The sequence below is a fragment of the Semicossyphus pulcher genome, unplaced genomic scaffold (genome assembly GCF_022749685.1).
Source record: "Semicossyphus pulcher isolate SPU_LCO1_2020_fin unplaced genomic scaffold, fSemPul1.0.p SCAF_1, whole genome shotgun sequence".
NCBI classification, from domain to species: Eukaryota; Metazoa; Chordata; class Actinopteri; order Labriformes; family Labridae; genus Semicossyphus; species Semicossyphus pulcher.
In genome coordinates, this window is record NW_027211603.1 from 7698003 (window position 1) to 7716380 (window position 18378).

Consider the following 18378-nt stretch of genomic DNA (forward strand, 5'->3'; position numbering starts at 1 on the left):
GTTAATCATCTCCACTTGAGCTGCAATTTTTTTTGATTAATCAATCAAAAGGAACATTTTTTCATATGAAACTAACTTTTTCAGTCATTATGAAGCAAAAACTTCAAACCTTTGCTTTTGCAGTTTCTTAAATTGTAAATACATTTATGATAGTCAATAAAAGGTCTTTGGGTTTTGGACTGGTTGGACAAAAGAAGTGATATAAAGATGTCACATGGACTCTGTAAAGTCTTTAGACATTATATGGAATATTATTTATTGGCTGCTCATGTAGCTACGGGGTCGAATTGCACACAAAAAAAGGACCACAAGAGTGCCTTCCTCCGTCATTGCTGCACATTCCTCTCATTAGTTATTTAACCATGCGTTAGCACAGGGTCTTTTTAGGTCGAGCAAATTGTTCAGTTCTTCATGAGAAAACTGCAAACCCTGTGTCTCAGGGTTAAGAATTACCTCACAAAATACCGCAATTTCAATACTGAGCAATCAGAACTTTTGCACTGTTGTTGTTATTATTTCCCTGACTCCTTACCCTGCTTGTATATGGTTGCACACATGCTCTACACTTTATATAGTCTTGTGTAGTCTTGGTCGGTTCTGTATTTCTCTATGAAGCACTAAATCCGGTGACAAAGGTCAGCAGTCAGTTTGAGATCGTCTGATCATAACAAATGACAAACAATGTGGCCGAAGCTTCAGCAAACAGCCCTCGACGCGCCCCGGCCTCAACTCCCATCCTCGGCCTTTTGCCGCGCGTCGTCTCCACTCCCTCTCCCCCTGTTTCCGACACTATCCATTGTCCTCTCTCTCTCTCTCAATAAAGGCATGGCTTATCTTATATTATATTATATATATTCTAATTACGAGACATTGTTGATTAATCCAATCTATATTTGACCGACTATAGGACTAAGATTGACACAGGGTAACAGTACCAGCACTGAACTCTGACTGGATTTTATTTTACATAAGACCAAATCTTTCCTTCCCCGACACTAAAGAGGAAACACCTCGGACCACGTATCTACAGTTAATGGTTGAGTCTAATCTGAGAGCAGCCTCTCTGTATCTTCTGCTCATTTACTACACTGATAGCTGCAGCACAGATTAGACAGGACAAGAATTCCAGCTATTAGCAGCATGTTTCAGGCCTCATGTGAAATCCAGCTTATCACAGCCTGTTTGTTGTCAGTTACACACAACTATCTGCTCTTCCTCCCCTCTCGCCTCTTTCTGACAGAGCACAGACTACTGTAAACCGTCAGAATTCCTGCAGATAAGAGCCGCAACAGCCCGCTGCAGAGAGCCGACCCTCCAAACTGTCCGTCTCTCTGGATGGAAAAAAACTGATTGAAATAAAAATACAATTCACCATTTTAGAGCATTTCCAGCTCCTGATGTAGGTGATGAATCTTTCTATAGCAACACATGTTTTTCTTTAATTCGAGACCCTTTATTACCCTCTATTTTCACAAACAGTCCTAAATTAAAGGAAAGTCAAATTCCAGATGAAGTTGTTCGAGGTTGCAAACGTCAGATTTTTATTAAATTTAAATTCTATTCTCTTAAAATTAGTAACTAACGCCCCTTTTTTGTTGATTTATTTTCCATTTTTTGTCACTTTGAGAGATTAAAACACTCACCAACATTTGATTTTAGTTTATAAAGTGTCAGAAAATGTCTTGTTTTGTCCACAACTCAAAGTTATTCTGTTTACTGTCATAGAATTTAAGAAATTATTCACATTGGAGAAGCTGGAATATGTGAATTTTAGCTGTTTTTCTAAAAGAAAAAAATCACAAAAATGATCAATTATCAGAATAGTTGTCGATTACTTTACAAATTATTTAAATAAATAATTGCAGCTAGAAAAGAAAGAGGGATACTGGTTGCTCACGGTAGCATGGTGTTAAACTCCAGGTGAAGGCTAAAAAGTGAACTGTCGAGGGAGGGAAGCCACTGGGCTTTCTTCAGGCACACTCGCACTGAGGATTTAGTTAAGAACGCCTTGATTGAATCAGAGCATCTCTTGTAAAGAAAACCATCAATATCACAGAAATAAACAACAACCCTTTGGTTCTCATCGGGTCGTCCTCAGGGCGCGGCTAGGAGGAGTCATGAAACAGAATGTAAGGTGAGGTTCACTTACATCGTCAAGTGGCCTGGAGGCTGAACTACACCAGCATGTGAAGAAATACATGCATCTTAAATAGTCAAAATAAAAAAGTGTTACCATAAATAGTGAACATAAACAATGTGTGTCAACAAGTGTTGCCATATAATTGCAGCTCCTCTTGCTAAACAAACCTTGCATATAAACTATATTCCGCACTTTGTTCCTGCAAAAGTGATCAGTGCTATTTATACTGCTGATGACCTTCTGCATACAGACGTTCATGTTGATATGTTACCTAAAGAAACAGAAGATCACCTGCATTTCTTCATGTTTTTGAGGATCTACATGATGATCAAGGACCTCTGAGACAAACTGATGCTCATGGACCGTCACGCTTTTTCCCTACGTTTTCACGGCAGCTCTCTCTGCCCTGCAAACGGACAGTATTGTGTACGTTACACAACAGCACATGCCTGAGGATTAACGTGGGCCCTGTCCTGTCTGTACGTCAGGCTGCAGGGGGGCCACGAGCTATTGTCACAGCTGTGTCGCAAAACACACAGAAATTCTGCAAATCACAACTTTTAGTTTCCAGAGCTGCAAAAACAGCCTGCAGAGATGTGGTCGCTGTCATGCAACCTGTACCTGTCAGCATGCACAGATTGCACTGCTCATACATCACCTCTTTGACTCAAGGCATTTTGAAATCAGGACTTTTTCACCAACCAATTCCATATAAGCGAGCTACATATCTAACTTCCTAATTTTAATTAAGTCGTTTGGAACAAGGAATTACATCATTGTTCAAAGCTCATTTATCACAAAGTTACAGCAGGGAAAAGGAACTCTAAGGTCTTAATGCTCAGCAAACTGATATATTTGCATAGCATTGAGCTTTCCTGTGAGTTTTCAGGCTTTGAAGGGGGGTTTGTAAAATAAAAAAGGAGTTAAACATTTGCTTCTGTGTCCAAAACAAACCCTCCAAGGATCAGATTGAATTTAAGGATAAACAAACGGCTCTTGAAGCCAGATCACCGCATTGTTTGTGGACTCTAATTTTAAGGGATTAATTAAAAAAACACTCATTCCACAAAAAGAAACCAGCAAAGACCAACACAATGCACTTTCTTCTCCGGTCTCAGTGCAGCCTCTGTTCGCAGCAGCAGTGAGTTAATGAGGGGAAATGCAGAACGTGGGGAGGCTGAGCCTTTGAGGCCAAACCTCCCTCGTATAATGGCCGAGCAAAGAAAGGGGAGCTTTGTTCACTGCAACACAAGCAGGTTCCTCTTTAATGACTTCATGTGCACGCCAATCACTTACGCCACACAATCCCATCATGCGGCCACACAACACTTTTCAGGACGACCTGAATCATGTGAGCAGCACGTGACTCGCTTTTTCCATCCTAAAACACCAAAACACAAGCGGTGATTCGGTTCAGCAGGTGAAACTTTGAGGGACCAGAGGATGGAGTCGTTCTCATGTTCAGGTTAGAGACTGAAGGAACAGCACAGACTCAGGGGAGCTGCCGAGGACAGTAGAGACACAACAGACAACAAGTTTGAAAACATCGTATGTTTTTAAAGAATTACTGAATGCATACTGGTAGGTGTCTTATTCTAAGGCTGCAATTATACACAAACTGCAGCTATGATTAAGTGGTAATATACAGCATTAGGGGTTGACAGTCACAGTAATGGCCATTGTTATGTTGGTCACAATGTGACAAAAGGTTTATGTGTGTATAAGTGTATAATAAAATGATGTGTTTCCAATAGTTTCCAGTCAGTTAAAACTGGTGCTATAGCAGCTTCTATAGCTGCCCTTAACTTCAACCAGTAAACCGAACCAGATCAACAGACTCCTAAAACACATTTAAATTCAAGTTAAAGCTGATATCAGAGCTGTCACAGGGGGTGGGGGTGGGGGAGGTGTGAGGCCCTGTACGAAGTGTTATCCAGCTATCCTCTTATCCTCTCAGTGACTTTTTCCTTTTTGAATTCTTTTCCTTTTCTCAGCAACCAAGTCGTGTTTAGGAAATCTGTCGCGCTCTTGTGCGGCCGACATCATGTCCCTTTGTCCGTCGGTGTTGCAGTGAGCAGCAGGATGGACCATGCACTGCGTTGAGTATGAATTATGGAATTGACAAACAGGAATATAATTTCAGAATCATGGTGGGTCAACAACAGTCTTGAAAATATTATATATGCAAGATGCGAAGCCATGGGTTGCCAGGTTTGCATTTTTCCAGCACAACTGGGCTACTTTTAAAGTGTTGCTGCGGACCCTGTGCGAGGCCCTGTGTGGTTGCACACTTCGCACAGCCCATGCGACGGTTCAGGCTGATATTATGATGTTATGATGATTTAGCAGGGCTGCAACAAAAGATCATTTTCACTGTTGATTAGTCAGTCCTTTTCTCTATTATTGGTTTAATTGTTTTGTCTATGCAACGTGAGAAAGTGGTCAGTGTCCTTAAAAGCTCAGGATGACGTCCTCAAATGTCTTGTTTTGTGAACAACCAAAGTTTCTCTGTCATAGAGACGCAAAAAAAGAAGCACAAAAAGTGAACATAATCACACCTAAAAAGCTGGAATCTGAGAATTTTTTTATAAAAAATCCTTAACAACAATTAATTGATCAAAATAATGGTTAAAGTTGAAAAGTCATCCATTCATCGACTATAATTAATCATCACTCCAACATCACTCCATATTTCCATCCAGACAAACTGAGCTGCACTCTCAAAACAAGATGAGGTTATATATAACTACAGAGTTATTTCAAAGCTGATATATATTTTATAACAGGAGGCCTTAAACTGCAGAGTGGTGGCTGCTCTCTCTGACATCATGATGCCTCAGCTGGTCGACATCTGAAAGGTGCTGCAGTCAAACACAGAGGAGGTTTCCTCTGATGCCCAAACGTTTTTAAGTTTCTTTCTGTGCACATTTTTCCAAGATGACTCAGTCGGTGACGACTTCTGAAAGGATGTTAAACATTTTTACCACCGAGTGTTACACTTGCATCGTAGCCGTTATCTTTATTGGTGACTGATGACAAACAAAGCTCAGCTAATGGAAACAGTTGGAACATGACAAACAGACAGATAAACAGATTAGTATGAATAATTCTGGACACAAAGAAGAGAACTGGCCAAACGTGAGGCCACGCCTCAGGACGTGATGTACAGGTGACAAAACCTCAAGTCATTCATTGTTTCACTGAGGGAGCACTGACTGAATCACACATGGTGTTACTGAGTCAATTAACTGCTGATACTTTGCATGAAGGGAGGTTCCTTTCAAAGTAAAAGTTTAGGACATGTATTGTGTTCCTTCAAACCTGTCTGAGAAGGTTACAAGTTACCTTAAAGTTCAAGTGTCTATTGTTCATACAACAATAATCCCACACAGATTAGCTCCAGAAGCTGAGCCTTCAACCTTTCAGACCACAGCTTCAGTCCTTCAGGTGGTGCCGGTGATATCGCTCAGCACAGACGCGGCCCCGATGTGATACAAACTGAGGCCGGTCTTTTTAGAAATAGCAGACGGCGGGGGCCTGCGGGGTGTCAGATGTCGACAGGGACCAGTTGCCGGAGTCTCGGCCCGGGCCGCCTCTCAGGCTGCAGCAGCTGTGTCTTCTCAGACCGCACATTCCTGCAGGACAGGCCCACTTTACTCTCATCACCTGTGCTGATCTGAGGGAGGGACGAGCTCTCAGGGGAGCCGCACGGCTACTTGAATTAAAGTCAGTTTCTTTAACATTTTGCAGACACAAATGATTTTACTGAGAAGCACCATGATACAAAGACTCTAAGCCCTAATAATCACAACCAATGATGTTGGTTTAAGGGTCAGAGCAGAGCTATTCAATTACTTCTTAAGAAGGGCCAGGTTTGAAAAAGGTTATATGCCAAGGGCTGGACGTTTATGACAAACCGGTAAAGTTAGAGGTGTTTGCACTTTTTCAATCCTCGTAGAGAAGGAGGAAGTTGTTTTAATAAATGTTGCATTTAACGTAGACTGACTCTCCTAAATCCCCTCCGTTTGAACAGCCTGGGTGAAAACGTTTTAATAAGAGATGTATTACTGTGCCAAGCAACTGATATAATGATTAAATAGGCTAACTAGCCTACTACTATAATAATGATCTTCAGAAAGCAATGCACTGACGAATTAACTTGTGTTGGCTCTGTAAGGCTGCATCAACAGTGCGAGAGGTAACACCTCGTACTGGAAGGAGAAATCTTAAAGAATGTGTTCTTCCATTATTTTTTATGCTCAAAGCTCCTGTGAGGAGTTTTTTGCTGATTATGAAACAGACTGAAATTCATTCTGATGCCTCTATACGACCTACAAAAGCAAACAAGACCATCGGCGATAACATTGATTATTTCTATGAAGTTATTTTTAATGCCTGTTACCGCTGCCACCGGGTCGGTGTCAGGAGAATAGCTGCATACTGCTGCTGAAACAGCCTTTTTTCATGTTTTCCACAACAAAGATTCACAACGAGTGCTATGTTTGACTGGTAAAAGGAAGATAGATGAGATATTACGTCAGAAAACACAACTTACAAATGTACAGGTCAAGATCAACAAAGAGATACTGCTTTGTTCACAAAGGTCGCCAATATCGACACAAAATGAAAGTTCCTCACAGGAGCTTTAAAGAACTGGGGATTGGTTGTTTAAGAACATGATTCAGTTAGGGCAACATCCACATCCAGTATCAACATTTTGACAACTGTAATAAAGGGCATAAAGTGTCCAAGAAGAAGAGACAGATATTCAGCTAAGCGCAATTAAGTACTGTAACTATATCCCTCTACTTAGTCTCCAAAGAAATACTAAAGAGAATTCAACACGACAAACTATCTTAAGGTGCATTAAAGGCATCGTCTGCAGGATGAGATCTGCTGCTGCGAGTGTCTGAAGTGGACTCTCTGTCCACTGAGACACACAGCCATGATTCAGCAGCTTCTTCACCTCATCAGACCTCCCTGTACTGTTACAGCTGCTGTGCAGTCTTTACTGCCTTCACTGCATTATTAGCTGCATTGTCTGACCTCCACTAAATAATACATGTATACATTCACCCCACCCTGCTGCAGCCAAACACTGAAAGAAACACTAAAATCCTTCCTATTCCCTAATGAATAAGGCTGAGATTTTTTTAGCAGCTCTGCTATGGTTTCACCTCCTTTCATTTATGCTGTATCATCCTAGAAGTGCATTAGTGGTGTTTGTCAGGATTGTTTGTTTCTTTAGTAGGCCTAAGTAAAAACATCATCCTGCCCAGGGAATGTGACACTTTTATATCACATTGCTCATGAATGTGTTCTTACTGAGAAATGAATGAATTAAATCAAGTAAAATAAAGTTAATACAACCAGGACTCAGCTTTTTTTAGGGACGAGGTACCTCAGTGTTACATTTCATAAGGGTCATATGTGTGGCTTTAGATCTAGAGCAAGCAGTAGCTGGTTGTAGTCAATGTGAAATGACATGTCACTGAGCAGCTACACAAACTTTTTCATTCTTTCAGACTACACACAAACAAACACCAAACACACCTCTGATTCAAACGACTCATTCAACAAAAGCTACCGAGCCCATACACACCTTAACAGCTTTGCAACTGAAAACTATTTTGCAAATCACAGCAGATTAAAGGAACAACTTTCTTGATTCATTGGCTGCTTCCAGTTCAAAGCCCCTCTTCTCTTCCCACCGCGGGGCAGCCCACCACCACAAAACAGTGCCTAACTCCTAAACATCACGCTCTTACCTCCAGACGAGAAACTGAAGTCAATTTATAAGTGGGATTCAAGTTTGTCGTCTCCTCTCCGGATGAGGTTGCAGAGCCACACACACTTGTAGCCGCAGAAAAAGCTTAAGTCTCTATTTAATTCCCAGCATTCCCACTGATTTAATTTGTTTCCTTCTCGCTCCCGCTGCTGGCCTCTGAAAACTCCTCGAAATTCAAGTCCGCGCCGGATACTTGCGCATTTTTTTTATCCGTGCGTGTTCGCTGTTTGGATGTAATTAAAAAGCAGTCCTTCGCGGCTCGGTGACGGTCGCTGAAAACTCTACTTTGCCTTGCTAATCAGTGCGGCCGTTCATGGACGCGCAGCAGAGCGCGTTCACGATGCTCCGGGGCGGGGAGAAATTACAGAGGGGGAGGGCAGAGACAAGCCCCCGGGACACCGTAAAGTGACTGTGGAGTGGATTTTGTGTAGCGGTCAGAAAGGAAAATGCAACTTCCCCGTTCATCACGACCAAAATGTATTTTTCCTTTACATAATAATAGGAAAAGGAGCAGCTGTAAACCGAAAAATACATTTTCTGAACTCTTAACCGGCCCAGCTGGAGAAATACACTCGTGCGCATGCTCTATGGGACCCAAAACACGGAAGCGTAGTGAGTATTTTCATAGGAATGAATAGGACGCCATCTTTGAGGTCCTTATCCAGTCTTTTATCACACTACATTCACGTGGTTTCAGAATATTTGGAAAAAATAGTTCTCAATGTTGATTGTGTTGGTGGTAAGAAACTTGTTTTATGTGTATTAGGTTGTAACCGTTGCTCTACACAAAGAAGGACGTAGATTCGAGCAATCAGTCATAAAATATCATCTTTTAAGCGCCCATTGTTTTTTCCCCTTTGCATCTTAAAGTTCGTGGATACAGCGAAGTCGGCAGAACGACTCTGCAATTAGGAACTCCGAGCATCAGTGGAGCACGTGAATGCAGCAATACATGGACAGAGCATAGGGACAGAGCGACATAACAGGAAGTAAGCAGGAAATAACACGGCGGCGATGTACACACCTCACACCACTTATTTTTAGAGGATGAATGTACTAAATTTGAGCCTCTATTGTCACCTAAATAGGACTGTCATAGCAGGAGTTATGTTGATTTTTACATACGAGGTTGTTTTTGATCGTATATAACTGCACCATCACTTTTCAATCGCTGTAGGTAATGAAACAGACCGGTAGGCTGACCGTAAATGTACTGCGCAGGTACCATGTCGCAAAACAGTTGACGACTTCCTCTAACGGTTTACGTTAGTCAGTGCAATGAGGGACAAGACTGCAGTTTTCGTGGTACTTTTTATTTGAATGTGTCATTTACAGGTATGAATGTTGAATCAGCCTCATGAATTTTAATAGTACAGTACACAGTTTATGTCATACGGACTAAAATAACTTTTTATCTAAGATGTTAAGCTTCGTGTGGTGGTGAAAGCACGGCTAGCTAGCTCATGCTAAAGCTAAAGATTGTTTCAGCAGAACAGCTTCCTACTGGCAAAAACGATCAAGTAAACGCATTGCAGTAATGTGACACTCCGCAGTGGCATTATTATACACATGCACCGTGTAGTTAGTCAGTTATAATCACACACCATTGTAAACGTCTGATAATAACACTGTATTTATACAATGAGCCAGGTTGAGGTAACGTACTCAGTCGACACAGAGCCAATTGGTCAAGCTTAACCGTTAAATGTAACCGTTAAACAGTTTAATTTGAACAGTTAAACAGTTTGATTTAACGGTTAGCTATATTTGGGTTTACTTAACATGGGTCAGTTTGAAGGCAGCTTCATCCCTGTGCAGTTGTTAAGAGAACCATCCTATGAACATCAATAATTGTCATTTACTCATCATCTCCTGGTTCAGTTTTGTGACGCATTACTGTGAAAGTGTCATTTTGAAACTGCCACTAATTGCTTAAAAATGTTTCTCTACTTTAACACAGACCCCAGACTAGTGCTAAATATTCTACTTCTGCAAATTATAATTGTTATTATTTTTAATGATTAATCATTTCCAACAAGTTATTTTGTGTGTAAACTGACATGAAATTGTGAAAGTCATTGCAATGTCCTACACGTTCAAATAGCTTGTTTTGTCTAACCACCAGCCTAACCACCAGTCCTCCATGAATAATTTTCAGTTTATGTTTCAGTCAAGTTATTGTTGCCACACTGCAATAAGAGAAAGCAAATTAGTGCTTTTAGTATCAAGTAAGCGTCGGGATACATGATATTATCGGCACGTTAACGGTATCTGCAGATTATGGCTTGAAAATGACGTATCGTCATCAGCAGATATGTCATTTTTTTTATCTGCCGATAAAACAATGCTTTAAATACGCCTAAATGCTCAATGATTCCCTTAAGAAAAGAAAGGAAAATGTTACTTACAAAAAATATGGTATTTTGTACGTAACCTTAGTTTAAGTAGTTTTCTTATATTGCCCAGAGAATGTGTTCATTTTAAAAAGCACTGTATTATGTTATTTCTGCATCTGCCAGTGGGCCACTACAATAAGAGTAAGCATGATATCAAATCCACTTAAAGGGAGACTTGATGTTCTCTGCACAGGTGGGAAAAAAAACGTACCTAATATATCGGTATCAAAATCTGAAAGGGGTTGTAAAATATCAGCATGTTAGATATCAGCAAAAACTCCAATATCATGCATCCCTAATTAAGCCTATGGTTCTCTCTTGATTTAAAAGATTAATTGATTGTCTACAAAATGTCAGTAAGTAGTATAAGATCCAAATTACAATCACAATTTCTTTTTTAAAAAATTGCATGTTTTGCAGAAACAACAGTCTAAAACTCAAAGTAATTAAATGTACCAGCATGTAGGACACAGACAAGCATCCAAATCTCACAATTAAGCTGATGGAATTAAGAAATGTTGTTTCTGCTAAATCAGATTAGATGTTGTACATGGCTAAAAGTGATTTGTGAATTCTTCTTCTGCATTTTTCAGATTGACACTTTGACTGTGTTGGAGGATGGATCCTGTCGTGCTAAGCTACCAGGACAGCCTGTTAAGGCGCTCTGATGTGTCCTTACTGGAGGGACCTTACTGGCTCAATGACCAAGTCATCGGTTTTGCCTTTGAGTATTTTTCTGCTGAGCGCTTCAGAGTTTTGGGGGAGACCATCACCTTCATCAGCCCAGAGGTCACTCAGTTCATTAAGTGCGCTTCCTGCCCCGATGAGTTAGCTTTATTTCTGGAGCCGCTGGATCTTGCCTCTCGTCACTGGGTCTTTCTCGCTGTAAACGACAACTCTAACCAGTCTGCAGGGGGATCTCACTGGAGCCTTTTACTCTACCATCACAACTCCAACCACTTTTCCCACTATGACTCTCAAAACGGCAGCAATTCACTTCACGCACGGCGCATAGCCAGCAAACTAGAGCCCTTCCTGGGTGCAGGGCGAAAAGCTATGTTTGTGGAGGAGCCCTGCCCATCGCAGCAGAACAGCTATGACTGCGGGATGTATGTTATCTGTATCGCAGAGGCCTTATGTGAGAAGGTCAGGGTGGAGGGCTCACCAAGACTTCCTGTGCAGATCATTACCCCCGCCTACATCACTCAGAAGAGGGCTGAATGGTGCAGACTGATCCAGAGTCTAGCTCAGACTGATCTCTGCTGCGCTCTGTCTTTCCCTTAGCACGTTTCTTTATGCAGAACAGCTGTCAGCCTCTACATATCTACTGCTGGAGCATCTGAATGCACTTCTTGAATACATATAACTATATATGATGAAATATATTTCTATTACAGCCTTCTGCATTATAGGAGAACGTTTGAAAAGAAAAAGCAATGTCAAATCTTTACTGATGAATTGACCATTTGGTGTCATGTTTATTCCTTGTATATGCACAGCAAAATACAATATTTAAACAAGAACACCAGCATGCCTATAAAAGGAATTTACTCCCTTGTACATATTTAGTGAGGAAAGAGAATATGTCATGTGGAGGAGCAGGCACAGACTTTTCTTTTCTCCATTGTATTAGTTTGGAGCGAATGTAGAAATGTTTACACAGATTATTGCTCAGGGTCATTTGAAATGAACTAGAATTGACAATAAGAATGTGCATCTAAACTTTGGCTCCCACATCTGTTGTGTTCACGTATTCTTCCTACGTTTGAAACGCGTTCTGTCGACAATTACAAATATTTACTTTTGAAACCATTTAAAGAAAATTGCTGTTTAAGGGTGAAAAATTTACTGTGTGCTGTGAGTGTTTATCTGACAATGGGCGATGCTGAGTGCTGGAATGTATGTTATGTTCTCACAAGACGAAAGTATTTAACATATTGTCTATTGATCTAATAAATTCTACTTGCCACATTTTTGGTGGCAAAAGTTTAAATCTGCTTTGTTGTGTTTTATTTTAGGTCTCTTGTCAAGTTAAAGTCTAATTTGTATAAATATGTTGACATTTTCCAGCAACACGGTTTTTTAAATGTATTTTTAAATACATAATTACCTAACTAAAGAAAGTGATTACTTACATATGCACTTATACTGAAGCATAAATGTTAAGAGTGCCTATTTTCTCCAAACTCTGTATGTGTTTAGCTTGAATAAAGAATATTTATGGGCTGTCAACGTGCAAAAGGGGAAACAAATATTCCCACATCTTATCACTGCAAAATAAATATTCACCGGAGTGCAGACATTTTAAACATAGAATATTTTAATTAAATAAATGTTGAAACAAAAACTATGCCACATATATTTTACTATAAAGATTTTTCAAAGTAATCAAGACCAGGAGTCTGACTAAATATATTAAAACATTCTCAGTACTTACCGTTTTCTTTTCCCTGTGCTCCGAGTTTGAGTTTGACACCCATGCCTGCTGTGGCGAAAGCTTATTATTCCAACATATCTTATTGTGCTTTGAAAGAAAAGAACATAATACTCACAGGAATAGAACGACTTCATGCATCGCAGGAGAATAGAGCTGCAACACATTTGTACTGAGACAAGCTAAGTGGAGACCTTCACTTATCAAGCTTCAAAAATAACGCATCTATAAAAAGTAACATCTTTCATTCTAAGAAAAGCATCGGAAATATCCACCAATATCAATCATACAGGAGTCCCAAAGTAGAATATATAAAACTGTCGTCCACTATTGTACTTTAAATTAAGAAAGAACACAGGAAGGTCAAACTGTACAACCACAGTGCAGTCAGACTGCAGCCTCTGACATATTTATGAGTGAGTTCATATCACATTAGTTAGAGCAGGATTTAGGGTTTCAACAGGGATATAAATGCAGCAAAGTGATGCTAAACACACTGAGAACCTGGGTTAGAAAACATATGTTGCTAATTAAAGTAAAAGGCAAGGCTAATCATAATTTATATAAATCTCTGGGAGCAACCTGTTTTTTAAGATTTAGAAAAAAATGTCAAATCTGAAGGGTAATTTTAAAAGAATTATCTAATTCTCCAAGTTAATTGACCATATGCAGTTTAATCAGGAATACTTATTAGCTGCAGCTGACCTGGCTGATTGCCCTGTGCCGCTCTTAAATTCTCTTTTCATGGACTGTTTCCACCCTCCGCTCTCCTTCCTCTGGCATCCTGAGCACATCTACATCCCACAGGCATATTTCACCCGGAGTAACCAGTCAGACGAGCCATCGGGGTTTACTATTGTCCTAATAAAATGCCACAAAGCCGGGGCATTCGCCGCCCAGGCAGCATGCTGCATTAGTGAGACAAAGAGCCCGGGGAAAGGCACATTAATTTAGACAGATTTGTTTCTAAACAGCTAATTTACCAAGTCGACTCCATGAGTGCTTACAACTAAACCAAACCTGACTTTCTGTCTGTCGGTGTCTCACGGCGTCGTAGGCTAAACTGACAGCAGTGCTCCAAGGTTTTGTGTTGTAATTTGAAGGATTTTTACACAACAGCACCTTGTTATCTGGAAACATTCAACTCCGATGGATAAAGTTAAATCCTCCAAAAATCCAGGACCTTGCTCTTTTGCTTTTTTAGCAAATGATAAACACTGTTTTCTGTGGGAAAAAAAAACAAAGCTTCTTAGTAATGGTGATTTTGTTCTGCTCTAAATAAACAGAAGGCTTACAGATAATCGCATCGTCTTAGAAAGTAGGCCATTCTTCACTTTTAGGACCCATGACGATGATCCTTAGTGTGCATGTAGGTGCATAGATATGTGGTGATGTAAACACAGTTAATCAAGGTTTAAGACAGCAGTTAGCCTTTGAAATTGAGAAAACCAACAGTTAGACAAAGATTATTGTAAAAGTAATTAGTAGGAGAAAAATGTATCAACAAACAGTCAAAGATATGACGTCCCTCAGGCCAGGAAAAAACTAACGTAAGTGAAAGATCTGATGAAACAGCTAGCAAAGCGTTATTTTGATCGAATCGTTTATGTATGTTCTTTGAAAAACAGGAAGCTTTGGAAGGACTTGTCTCTGATATTGATCAGCATTTAAAGTAACCTATAGCGCTCATTACATTCAGTCACAAACACAGTGATCAGCCATACTTGCTAGCTAGCACGTATACTGTGCATCATTGGAGGGGGACATAAAAAGGGGCGAAGCGTTTCATTGGAAGAGTCATCAGAGAATTTAATGTTTTCTAAGAATTGACTAACTCAAAAAAATTATTGATAATATGAACAAAATGACATCTTTGTCTAAGATGGACAAAATACTGGCGTATCTGTGACGTACGCAATACTTTATAATACAACACTTCCTCTATATTAACCTCTATTTGGATTTACGGGAACTTTAATTTACATATAAAATTAAAGTCGTAATAAATCCAATAAACATGAAATGAATCAAAGTAAAAAATGCGTTAATGTAACGAACCCTGAATCCGTCCTGTTTTCCCCTTCTGCCTCTCTATCCCTCCCTTCAGCCTCATTCCCACGTCCTTGCCATTCTGCATCACTCAACAGGATACCCTCCGACTTTCCCACCTGTCTCAGTCACCTGACCTGTGTCTCATTCTCCGTTGACCCTGTCAGGATGTATACCAGCTCCTTTTCCCCTGTTAGATGCCAGATGATCAATGCTGCTTTGTGCCTTCGCTTTCCAGCCTGGTTTTCATGAACCTGAACCTGCAACTTTTACCTGTCCCTTTAAAGCCAAAACTATTTATGACTGTTTTTGGCTATGGTATACCCTCATCTATAGACATAAACAAACCCAAACACACAGCTCCATTAGTGAACTCACTCACCGCTGTTCTTCATCAGTGATGTGCGTAATTGATTTCAGGAGCAGCAGCCAAGCTTTCCCCTCCAGGATCTCCAGGTGGTTCATATTTACTCATCAGATTGAGCCCCTAAGGCCTGAAGTAGGAACATACACATGCATACATACACACGTGTACTTGCACTAAAAACATACAGTTTCCATAATGTGTGCTTAGACTGTCTCTGACCTCTTATACATGACATCATGTCCTGTCACAGCACATCTGCAACTGACTACAACAACAAGAAACTAATTTAGCTTCATCTACAGCAGCATGCATGAGAACCAGTTTGATTAAAACAAGCAACATCCTATTAGTGAGGCCCGAATGGACACAGTCACATCCGGGGCAGCGCTGTTTCCAGATGTGCACTGCACTGTGATACACCTCTGCTGTTCTTGAGGTGTAAGTAGGTCAAGTTCATATCACACGATCACTTCAGAAATGAAAAGAGAAAGCAAGAATTAGATGCTTCACTGCAATGTGCACCATGATCCCCATCAGATGAGATGCTTGTCTCACCTACTTTAATCAGGTGCTAACTTTGCTTTATTATGTAGGTCAGTCATTGTTTGAGCACACAAAGACGGCTCCTGCCTACCTGAACGCCCTCATCCAGGTCTACACTCCATCCCGCCCACTACGCTCCGCCAATGAAAGGCGCCTGGTACTCCCATCACAACAGGGTCCTAAGTCGCTAACTAGCCTCTTCTCCACATTAGTCCCCCGGTGGTGGAACGAGTTACCAAACTCCATTCAGTCTGCAGAGTCCCTTTCACCTTTAAGACAATGCTAAAGACTCTTTCATGAACACCTCTGTGTTTAATGATATTGATGATATTGATGATGATGACATTGAGGATGTTTTTAATGTTGATTAGGATATTCATGATGATGATGATGATGTATTGACCTTGTTGATGCTGCTGCTGATTATTATATATATAAAAAAAGAAACGCCCTGTGCACTGCCTGTTGTAATTGTGCAACATATTTACCAAGGTTTAACAAGTGTTACAATATTACAATTTTATTCAGCAGACGCTTTTGTCCAAAGCGACCTACATGTGAGAGTTAATACAACACAAGCAACAATCAAGACAGGAGGGAACGAAGTCAGTAAGTGCCAGCAAACAGCTTCAAGTGTGACTGGACACTGGTGCTGACAGGCAGTGTATAGGGCGTAATAATCATCATCATCAGCAACATCAACAAGGTCAGTATAGTCATCATCGTCATCATCATCATGAAAATCCAGCATAAACTACATCCTCAATGTCATCATCATCAATGGCATCAATAAGTTCAGATATGAAATTAATACCTTGACAATTTGTGAAACCTGCGTAAGCTATATGATTTCTTGCGACTGTTAGAGTACCATGTTAGATATCTAACATGATACCACCTTCATGTCTGCAAGTTAAATTTAAGGTGAAAGCCTGCAGTTAATAAGCTTGGCTTAGCATACTGGAAAGAGGGATAAATAGCTTACTAGCTACCAGTAGGCTACCTCTAACTTCTTAATTAATACGCTTTAGGGATGCCTGTTACCTTTTTTACCGTTGGCTATGCCAGCTGCTTTTCACGTAACAGCTGCTACCAGCTAGCTTGGCCTGCTGCTAGTGACTAGCTTAACTAGCGGCTAGCTTAACCAGTTTATCGTGGAAAGAGAATAAGTTCTTTCTCACAAAAAGTAAACTGTAATTGTAATTTTTTTAAGCATCTAAAACATTACAACAACTAGTCATACTGTCTTTATTAGCTCAAATTTAAGCTAGCGGCTAGCCTAACCAGCGGCAAGCTTAACCAGCTGCTAGTGGCAAGCTAAAGCAGACACTAAAGTAACACACATAACAACTACTCCCTCTGTCTTTAATAGCTCAAACTAAAATATGTAAACAAGAACACAATTTTTCTTAGTTTTCACCACACATGTCTTTTATAAACATACTGTTGTCACTTGGTGGACACTTGTAACCAAAGCTGATTGAGTTGAAAGTACACACTGGGTGAGTTATGGGGGACCGCAGATCTTTCAGCGATGGATTTGCTGGGTTTAATTAGTTTTTGCTGGAAGGAAAAGTTAAGATATCCAAAAAGCTGATGAGGTACAGATGCTAAGAGAGAAGGGAAAGACCAGAAGAAAGAAAAGAGGAGAGGAAAATGAAAAGATACAGTAAATATAATTACAGATGACAGTGAAAACAACTGTGAGCTGTTTTTACTTAACATTAGGATCTGCACTTTAACATAACAATCAATAGTATCATGGACCTGCATAATGCAAACTTTACCAACATTTCTAACTGAAGCTATTTTGTCCAACAACAAAAAACCCTTATAAACTCAGAGTTTAGCTGTATGCTTTCAGTGGGTTCTTCTGTGCTGACACATTGTAATGTATTGTTTTGGCACTCTCTGGTTTCCCATTTACCCCCGAATGACTTTCAACAGCTCTCCTGAGAATGGGTGTGAACTTGTTGCTCTCAGTCAATGGTGGGCATATGAATGTAAATATAGTGAAGCTATCTGACTTGTTTGTGAACACCGGGGTGTGCCTGCGGTCAAAGCCAACCTCCGTTAATCAAAACACAGTTCAACATGCGGCTGCGTTGCAATCTGGTCCTTTGAGGTCTATTGGCAGAAGATAAATGAAACGTTTCACAGTTGAAACTTTGGTAGCTGGCTATATTTTTTTGTACAATCCAACTCAAGTACAGCCTGGAATGATGTCATGCTTTCTTGTTCGCTGGTTTTCTATAAAGGTAAGGAAAATACAGTCCTGTTCACTGTCAGTTAGTTTTAATGTATCTCTTATTCATCTCATATATGGTACCATAATGCATCCTAGTGTATCAGCATTGTGTAACATGTCAGAATCAATGTGTCAATCTTGGACATGCCCTAACCTCCACTCAAATGGGACTCTGTATTTAGAAGCATTTAGAAAGCAATGGGAGGCCATCCCCCTCGTACGTCTTCTGTGGTAGAAGAGCTCTGAACTGTGATAGTAACAAATGGTCTGTGTTTTTTTCTACTGTAATTGTGTCTTCATTTGAGCTGTTGAGATCCTGATTTTAGGATTTGATTTAAGAGTGCGGGAAGATTGAGTGTTTGTTAAGACAAGGGGACATGTGTCGAGACTGTTAAGGGGTTTGAGGGAGGATG

The 18378-nt window shown here is 40.3% G+C and overlaps 2 protein-coding genes across 3 annotated transcripts in view; one reads left to right on the forward strand and one right to left on the reverse strand.

The window, feature by feature from the left end:
• myo9aa (myosin IXAa) overlaps positions 1 to 8189 on the reverse strand; it is a 131157-nt gene extending 122968 nt beyond the window's left edge. Inside the window, exon 1 of the mRNA XM_069667755.1 lies at positions 7909 to 8189. The gene's annotated coding sequence lies outside the window, so the exon portion shown is untranslated. The remainder of the gene's footprint in view (positions 1 to 7908) is intronic.
• A 328-nt stretch (positions 8190 to 8517) lies between these two features.
• senp8 (SUMO peptidase family member, NEDD8 specific) lies at positions 8518 to 12317 on the forward strand. 2 transcript variants are annotated; one of them, XM_069662348.1, is made up of 2 exons: positions 8518 to 8540; positions 10918 to 12317. In XM_069662348.1, the coding sequence occupies exon 2, from the start codon at positions 10943 to 10945 to the stop codon at positions 11606 to 11608; it is 666 nt and encodes a 221-aa protein (XP_069518449.1). In that variant the 5' UTR covers positions 8518 to 8540; positions 10918 to 10942; the 3' UTR covers positions 11609 to 12317. The 2 variants fall into 2 exon arrangements, with proteins under 2 accessions (XP_069518449.1, XP_069518441.1); XM_069662340.1 differs by lacking the exon at positions 8518 to 8540 and adding an exon at positions 9188 to 9263.
• Positions 12318 to 18378: the final 6061 nt, after the last annotated feature.